Consider the following 9,216-nt stretch of genomic DNA (forward strand, 5'->3'; position numbering starts at 1 on the left):
AAGTACTTACATAAAAATAATTCTTTTTCAACTGACAAACTCTTTTCTCTTAATAAAAGACATAGAGCCATAGAGGACTGGTTTTGTAAGGAACAGGGGCCGGTGTGGCTTCTTGATTTAACTGCTGGTAACTAAAAATTAGTTTTGGGGATCTCTGTTTGAGGACAGTTTCCCATTTGGAGGTAATCTTTGGAGTTAATAAATTGCCATTTCAATTAAAAAAAAAAAAAAAAAAAAACTCTTTTCTCTTAAATATAGCATACTGTATAGATGGCTAGATGCTTAGTTACCAAGACAAATAACTGCCCTATAACATAAGTCATTTTAAACTTCATTTGTAACTCTCTAGCAACGTCCTTCTTTAACAATAATCTTCAACATTTTGTTTCAGGTACTCTTGCTCATGACTCCAGCTGTTATATAAATTCTAGCACTCACTGCAGGCAATCATTCAAAACAACCATCTATGATCTGCCTTCTAATCCGTAACTTTACTGTCTAGAGAAGCTCAAGCTGTCAACATATCTGCTGCAACATGGCTGGCAGCGCGTGTTCAGGCACGGTAGCAACCCCCATACTTCATATCGGGCCAGACTGGTACCGGTGTCGATGCGACATGGTGGACGTAGCAGGCTGTTGGTCTTCTCTTGACTACACTAGCTAGTAGTCCCAGTTGTCCAAGTGCTAGAGTTTCTGACGCCACTGCCACTCGCAATATCAGAATAGTAGGCCCTGCTTGCTGCAACTCATATATTCCTTGCACTTGCTGGCTTTTGCTTCAAGTCAATGTTCGTTTCTGTGCTAGAGTACTCAACTAATGTTGCTGCAGATTAGCCAACGTGATAAAATACTGAATCTTCTTGCAGGAAAAGAGTTGATCTTTTCTTTTCTCAGGTAGTCATATATAGTTGCATGACTTGCATGGGCATGTATATATCCCGATCATTTCAAACGCAGATCCCTTTTCATCAACGTATATATGAAACGATCTTGCTCTTATGTTGTTGAAGGGAGAACTAGGGTTTTGGGCAACAAGCACGCCACCGGGGAAAGGAGGATCAAAATAAGAGGTAGCCTTGAGAATAGACAAGGTAACAAGCTAAGTTGCCAGAACGCGCAGGCCACCATAGTGACAGAGAACAAGGGTTTAGGGCAACAAGCGCGCCACCGGGCAAAGGAGGATCAAAATAAGAGGTAGCCTTGAGAATAGACAAGGTAACAAGCTAAGTTGCCATCACTTTTGTAAATGAACTCCGTCCCAGATTTTGTAGCAAACTGGTTGCAATGGCTATCCTCGAGAGCTCGTGTTAACAAGTGAAGAAACTAATACCAGGTCATGCATATGCATAAGGTGCTGGTTCATTATTATTTGGTGCCAAAATAGCAAAATGATTTCAAACAGAAAATGATCCGTGCATTTAATTTTGACAATTGAAAGACATTCGGTACTTCCACCCCTTTTTAGGGTTTACGAATTCTGCAGAATGAAGATCGACTAAACCATTAATGACTAACGTCTCACGACAATAAAACGTATGGGCTATTTGAACATTGAGATTCAGATCACCAGGTATAATTGCAGACTTCAGATAATAATGACTTGTAATAACTTAATCCCAAGAAATCCAACGTACCATAACCTAACTAATTACAAACCCTGGATTTCGGTGAAACAAGTTTATTTCATTGTGAAGCCGCAGGATATTTGCAAAGTTACAATGCTCAGGCAGACCAATACCCTTAGTTACATGGTGGTGATAAGTGCTATGATATAGAATTAGAAACGAAAGAAACAAAAACAAGAATGGTCGGCTGGTAAAAAATTGACTATCAAATCTGAACAAGGAAAGACGTAGATATGGGGGTGTAACACTGTACATGATATGTGAAAAGTCGATGGGGAATTCCCCATGCTGCAGTCCTTTGCTCATCTAATAAATATCTATGTGCCTTGATTAGTGATGACCTCGTCTAAGGACGGACAGAAATCCTCCAGATGACTTGCGTCGTTCTTCTCCTTCATCACCAATCTGTCAGAAAAAAACTCAAGTAAGCATCACCTGAGAGGAGTTTCAAAGCTTTTGATCATGTTATTTAGACATACTTTCTCAATGGCTTAAAGCTAACAAATAAAGCAACGTCGTGTACCCACAACCAGATTACCTCCTTGGCTAATGGCTGCAGCATCTCTATGATTTCTGAGAAGTCGGGTCTTAATGCTGGATCTTGTTGCCAGCATTTCTCAAGTAACTCAGTAAGCTTTGGATGAGTTTGCTTTGGAATGGTTGGCCGTAAGCCCTGGAAATGATGAAATGCAAATGTAATAAGCTCAATTGCACTATAGACTTGTCAATCAAAATCATCACTCGTCCCCTCAGCAGGCACTGTATTACAAAGTTCTCAAGAAAACTAGGCTCAACACAAAATGAGCAGAATGTTCATGCTAGCAAAACTGAATGTACAATTTGGGGAGTCAACAGTATACCTTTTGGACCACTCCAACAGCAGCTTGTAGTGGGGTCAAGTATTCATATGGAAGCTGCAAATTGAAACAGAATACAATCTTAAAAACGAATTAAAGAATAAAGGACAATGGTAATATAATTGCTTCCACAAGCAATACCTTTCCAGTCAGCAACTCCCATAACACAAGTGCAAAGCTAAATACATCAGCTTTGTGATCATATGGCTTGTGTTCTATTACCTTCAATGCAAAAGAACTGTTGTAAGGAAATGACAAGATAAGAAACCAATCAGAGTTCAGGTAATGGGAGAACATGGATACAGATACACAATAGGAAAACACAAAACATGCATCGGAGAAACAGAAGCACAGTTCTTAAACAGGAAACTATCACAAAGAAGAGAAATATTATACAGTAAAAGTCAATACAAAGGAAGATCTTAATACTCGAGTGGAAATATTAGTAACAATAATGGTTTCCAAATTTCCATCACATGAGATGCCAATGTAATAATTGATTTATGACTAATCCTTCATCTAGTGAAAGACTACTGTCTTAGAAGTCAGTGTCATGTCATTTGAAGAAGCCAATTATGGCTCTCTCTCACACACACCCCCCAGTTTAGGGCAGGCAGTACGTACCTCTGGAGCCATCCACCTATATGTCCCAGTTTCTGCTGTCATTACTCCTGATTGAGACTTGACCCTGGCAACCCCAAAATCAGCAACCTTGACAACCTGTAAGGTGAAGCACATATTAGGAATGTTTCTAAAACTATTAGAACCTGCATTAACACTGAGAATAACTTTATTGACATGAAAAAATGTCGCTGGGTCTCTTACTTCATTTTCATCCATCAAGAGATTGGCAGCTTTTAAATCCCTGTGGATTATGTTATTCTGGTGCAAGTAGGTCATTCCCTTGGCAACATCAATTGCTACCTTGAGCAAGGATGGGAGCTTAAAAACACCCTTTTGTTTATGTAAGTAGTCATACACACTTCCACCAGACATATATTCTGTATAATACAAATATGTATATAAGAAAAGGCAAATATTTAATACGATAAGGCATGTACTAAGATTTTCATTTGAATTACCAAAAAAGAATTATAAAATCTTTGGAACTCACCTGTTACAATACACAGGCTTGGGAGCTTGGTACATGCACCAATGAATTGTACAACATTCTTATGTCGAACTTTCCTACAAGTTTCAAAAACTACTTTGTTAAACTAGCAATAGAACAAGATATTCTGGAATGACATTACAGTAGAATGTGACCCCTCCTCCCACCCCCATCTTCATAAACAAGACAAGGAGCTGTGCAGTGAATGATGAATTAAAACTTAAAAGAGTGTTAAATAACAATCCAAAACATCTAAAATAAATGTTGAGTAGGAGGCATCGAATATTTTAAGTGAGTTTCCTAAACCACACTATCACAATGGCCATAGATTATCACTCTTCAAAATTCAATTGACATTATTTGGAGCCTAATATCTCGCTAACGAGTAAACTTGGTCCTAGTATTTTCTCTTGTGGTTATTTACTTCCTGGGAAATAACTCAGGTCCACTAAAATGATAGTGCACATGGAGATCAATATGAGTTGACATACCTCATAATAAAGACTTCCTGGGCAAAATCTTTTTGCATGTCTGAATTTACGCATTCAGGTTTGAGGACTTTAATCGCCACTTCTTGACTACAGTAAGTACCTTTGTATCTGACAAAATCCAAAGAGTCAATAAATTGCCACTCAACAGTGCAAGCATAGCTGGGAGGGACAAAAAAGCATAAAATACTGTGAACTTACAGATCACCACAGGACCCAGATGCAACTTTGTTTCCAAATTTCAACTGTCTAGGATCAATTTCCCATACATCAGTCCCATCATTGGGTATAATCAGTTGATTAGGTTCAGATTTGATCACTACTTGATCATGTTCACTACCAGAAGATGATGATCGATGTATTGGCCATGGTCCCTGCTCAGAAACATGATGCATTTCTCATAAGATTGCAATTTGACAAGTTGGCATTACTTACTGTCCCCTGCCCTACTGGATATTGCATAAATGAAATAAGTAACAAAGAATCACCTCAATCTTCAAAACTTCCTTTTCCAAAGCAGTCTTGAGCTGCTCCGTTTCCTGTTTCAGCACCATTTCTGTCACTCAGTTGCTTGTTCTAAATAAGATAAAAATTGCTATTCGTATGCAGGTCAGAAATGCCTGAAACTATAATGATTCCTCTTTAAAAAATTGTTCCAACTAAAAAACATGTTTAACATGCAAAGATAAAAGGACAACTTGAAATATTTACCATAATAGACTGTGGTTTTCTCTCAATTCTATGCTCCCGAAATATAATGAGTATTCTACTTATGAAAAAAAAATATAATGGGTATTCTAGCAGTGATTAGTTGAATAATCTAAGTTCTATATGTATGTACCTCGTAAGGCCAGCCGTCAACAACAAAGACATCCAAGGAGTAACCATCCAGCGTGGAAAATGCATGTGCTTCTTGGATATTCAGCCCAAGCTCTGCAAGCAAGGAAGTCAACTGCAAAGTGTATTGTGAGAGCCATGACGATGAAAATTAAAAGATATTGTGATTGATAGATATATTCTTCACCTATGAATTATGTATTTTATGCGCAAGATTAGTTGAGTACTGCGTATCTTAGCAGTATGCAAAGTTCCCAAGATCAAAGTAGATTGACTGCATAAGCTTAGTAGATATATGTCTACTGAAACAGAAATTGTAAAAATCATTTAATGATTACTTGTTTGCTTTCAGATAAAGACCAATCAAATACCTGACTGAGAAGTTTTGGCTTGTCATCTGTTGAGAAAGTGATTTCATGCATGGGCCTACATCATTGTAAACCAAATTAATACTCATCACAATTCATAAGCAATTGCAGTCAGTTTGCTTCACTAGTGTCATAAATATTATCAGTATAGAATGCAGTTGAAATTGAAATTGAAAAATTAAATTTAAGGCAAAGATAAGTTAATTTAATCAAGATGGAATCAAGCAGTGCATCAGGATCTCAAAAAAATTAGTTTTGGAATCGATATCAAGTAAATCCATGGCTAACAAGTAACGACAACAAAATCGCCAATCTAAAACCCATGAAATGGATACATAATTGCAGTATTATCACACTTACTAAAGATGCATTCCAAGAGCCTTTCATTGAAACTAACTTAAACATAGGATAGAGAACGCAATTTAGTCAAGCACATGAGCCAAACTGAAACTCTTTTTTTCTTTTTTTTTCCTAAGAAAAAAAAGGAAGAAGAAGAAAAGAGATACAATAAATAAAATATATTCCAAGAAGACAGAAATAGCTACTTACCGACTCAACTGTGTGTTGGCATGTACAGAATATTCATCATCTTGATCATGAGATTTATTTGATTCAAGTGCAAGGGCTTCAAGGTTGGGCGATGAGCCAAATGCCGGAGGTGGATGTATACTGGCATTTGAGAAGGCATTAGTAATGCTTAACAATAATCAGGCAGTGAAATGAACTTTGGCATTAGTAATGAGTACCAAATCAAGTTTACCTTTGTCTGCTAGATAACTTTGAACTTTGGGCAGCATCTTTACCCAGAGAATCTGAATTGACAGAATCAGCTGAATTCCCATTTGAAGTTGGATGAACCTATGTAATATAATGATCCAGAATATGTGCAACAAAGTTAAAGATGGGGACAACTATGAGAGAAAAATTACAGCAGATGATAAGACTTGAGACTTTTGTCTGGAAAAGGCGGCTTTATAAGGTCATTTGACTTCTTAAAATTCTACACTTTTGGAGGTGGCAAATTTTCCACACACCATGTAAATAAAGCATGCAATTCTTGGATGAATTTGTCAAGGGTAATCACTGTGTGACTAGACCTCATGGAGAAAACAATCACAATACAAGTCTTAATATCATTTCATCAAGCAAGTCATATTACACCAAAGCAATCCTTAATTACAAAATTCTAACATGTTTGAATGTAAAATGAAGATAAATTAAATATATATATATATATATATATAATATGTATGTAATGACACATCTGGCCTGATCCACATCCAACATCAAGCCTAACCAAGAAAAGATTGCACTAAATCCCTGGTGAAAATAACAACATACAAGCCACAGAAACTGACAAGAACAAACAGCTGGCAATAAGCATCAAAAACATGTAAATAGCAAAAGAATTTTCCATCTGGAGAACACCGATTCGCTTAGCCAGATTACAATCAGCTAACCTGTACGAGCCGGATTTCGATGGCTGGTCTTTGAGCAGGATCATGAGCCAAATGCAGCAACCTTTTATGCATAAGAACATCTTCTGCCCTCTCCACATTCACATCCAACGCATACCTGCAAATATACACATGCCACAATTGTTTCAACAATAAAAACGAACTTTCAATGCATGAGAGACACTGATCTAGTCCAATTAAAACTCCAGATTTCAAAGTTCAAACCGACTCCACAGTAATGTTCTTGAAATCGCTACATCTGCTTGATTTCTACTCTTTTTGGTCAAAACTAACAAAAAAACACATGCCATAACGTGAAGAACAAGATCACTACCAAATAGCGAAACTGAAGCGAAGAAAAAAGAATTTCCATATCCAAAATTCACAAACTAATCTGTGAAATAAGAAGAGATTCAAGATCAACCAGAACCTTACACATGCATATCACATCATACAGTAAAAGGTTAAAAAAAACAAAAAAAGTACGGAAGAGGAAGAGAGAGAGAGACAGATAGGTAAAAGGTAAAGGTAAAGGTACCGAGTGGGAAGGCGATTGAAGTGAGCCCAAAGCTCATCGTCGAAGCCAGGGAGAATAGCCTCGTCGTTTTGAGAGTCCTTGAGGCGGCGAAGAACCTCATTGTAGACCTGAAGCTTCTGGCGCTGCTGCCGGGAGTGGGACTGAGCCGGAGACGACGTGTCGTGCACTGCTCTACTCCCGCAGCTCTCGTTGTCGTCCATCACCATTGAGACGGACGCCGGAAATTGAAGCGAGTAGAAAGCAGAGAATGCGAGAGAGATCGTTTTTACGTGAAACGACGGAGGGAGGTCTGGGTTTATATAGCCGCGGATTTGAGAGAGAGAGAGAGAGAGAGAGGGTTCAAACTGACAGAGAATTATATAAGGAAGGATTTGGGGAAATAAAAAATGACGACCGAGATAAAATGGGATTTTTTTATATGATGAGAGAGTGTCTGGATTTCGCAGAAAGTTTAACGGCTTAGTGCGCACCATTGGCGTTGAATCATGCCGATGTGGATTCTACCCATACTAATCCTCGCCATTTTTTTTTTTTGCTATTTTTGCTTTTATGTTATTTTAATTCTATTTTTTTATTATCTCAATTAACTATCAAATTTCTCATAATCTTGGGTAGGTACTAAGTATTGAATACCGTTTTGGATAGCCCCCTGTTATGTATCTTTTATTTAATTATCAATAAATTCGGGTAAGACCATTGAGTTAGATCTTATTCCGCTTCCTTTAAAATATATATATATTTTTTTTTTTTAAAAAAACCATCAAATTTCTCATATATTTTTCTTTTATGGGAAATATTCAGAGGGTCCTGGTTCATCTTTATGGCATTGAAAAAATTATGAAACCTTGGTCATACAATTTAGATAAGAGAGATTTGCTCTTAATTGAACTTAAATTAGATGCACAAGTCGTTGTTGGTGCGCTTCTTATAAAGTAATAATAGCCCCCCATAATTTATTGCACTTTTTGGATGATATTAAGTTTCTTTAGTAAAATGCTCTAATGTACTTAGAAACTATAAAAAGGTTGCACAAGTGCTAGCTAGCTATGTCGTGTAGCATCAGAGGATGTGCATTTGGCACGAAGAAGTTTCAATGTGGTTAGTTAACTATTTTCAGGCTGATATATTATGTTGTAGTGGATAACTAACTTCACCCTTTTATTTTATTTGATCCCATTCAATAAAGCATTGTTTCATTTTCAAAAGAGAAAGAAAGAACACACAAAAAAAAAAAACTCAAGTGAGATGTTCCACTATTCCGTAGAAATATTCCTCATAAAAGAGATGTTCCACTATTTAGTATTATTATGATTAGAGGTGTGCAAAACATGGTACAAACCGGCCAAAACCGACCAATAAATATGGTTTGATTAAGGTTTTTTAACTTTAAAAATTGAAAATCGGTTAAATACCGAACCAAACCATTTATGAACTTGGGTTGGTTTGGTTTCTCTTGTGCTTAAACCGTGGAACCCGAACCAACATGTATGTTTGAAATATAAGAGAAATTTTTTTTTATATATATACACATAATAAATATATATTCATTTATCCGATTTGTTCTAAATAAGTTCTAAATATCTAGTTATAACTTTATTCTCAAATTATATCCTACCATATTGAATTCAAGGCCCAAATGCCTAAAATCTTAATATAGAATCGCTACAATTTTTTTGATCCTCTCACATCACATCTCTGATCTCTCAATCTCTCATTCTTTGACATTAACTATTATATTAAGCTAGTACTGATGGCTAAGTCGTTAAATAAGTGAATCAATTCGAATCTAATTTAGATTTTAGTTTTTGACTATATGTTTTGGATTTTAATTATTTAATTTTAAATTTAGATAATCTAACATAATTTTAATTATATAGGTGAAAACTTTCTAACCGACCGAACAAAACCATATTTAATTAGATTAAATAGTGTCGG

The 9,216-nt window shown here is 36.5% G+C and overlaps 1 protein-coding gene across 2 annotated transcripts; it reads right to left on the reverse strand.

Moving 5' to 3' along the window:
- Positions 1-1,584: 1,584 nt before the first annotated feature.
- Positions 1,585-7,707, reverse strand: LOC112172344 (serine/threonine-protein kinase STY46). Of its 2 annotated transcripts, XM_024309640.2 has the most exons (16): positions 7,282-7,698; positions 6,747-6,861; positions 6,047-6,144; positions 5,836-5,955; positions 5,290-5,344; positions 4,923-5,033; positions 4,570-4,620; positions 4,283-4,455; positions 4,085-4,192; positions 3,597-3,670; positions 3,308-3,483; positions 3,107-3,202; positions 2,624-2,704; positions 2,486-2,539; positions 2,164-2,298; positions 1,585-2,030 (listed from the first exon to the last, which is right to left on the reverse strand). In XM_024309640.2, exons 1-16 carry the CDS (start codon positions 7,485-7,487, stop codon positions 1,956-1,958), a joined length of 1,728 nt encoding a protein of 575 aa, XP_024165408.1. In that variant the 5' UTR covers positions 7,488-7,698; the 3' UTR covers positions 1,585-1,955. The 2 variants fall into 2 exon arrangements, 1 of the variants encoding a protein (XP_024165408.1); XR_002925272.2 differs by lacking the exon at positions 1,585-2,030 and having other exon boundaries at positions 2,211-2,298; positions 2,624-2,720; positions 7,282-7,707.
- Between the last annotated feature and the right edge of the window lie 1,509 nt (positions 7,708-9,216).

This window comes from Rosa chinensis, chromosome 6 (assembly GCF_002994745.2).
Source record: "Rosa chinensis cultivar Old Blush chromosome 6, RchiOBHm-V2, whole genome shotgun sequence".
Classification (NCBI taxonomy): Eukaryota; Viridiplantae; Streptophyta; class Magnoliopsida; order Rosales; family Rosaceae; genus Rosa; species Rosa chinensis.

What these genes read in the sequence shown, in the direction of transcription:
- LOC112172344 (XM_024309640.2), bottom strand. Translation starts at nt 7,487, where the DNA reads ATGGTGATGGACGACAACGAGAGCTGCGGGAGTAGAGCAGTGCACGAC. An exon ending in TTCAATCGCCTTCCCACTCG is followed by an intron (nt 6,862 to 7,281) that starts GTACCTTTACCT and finishes GTATATTTGCAG; the next exon opens with GTATGCGTTGGATGTGAATG. An exon ending in AAGCCTGTGTATTGTAACAG is followed by an intron (nt 3,484 to 3,596) that starts GTGAGTTCCAAA and finishes TGTATTATACAG; the next exon opens with AATATATGTCTGGTGGAAGT.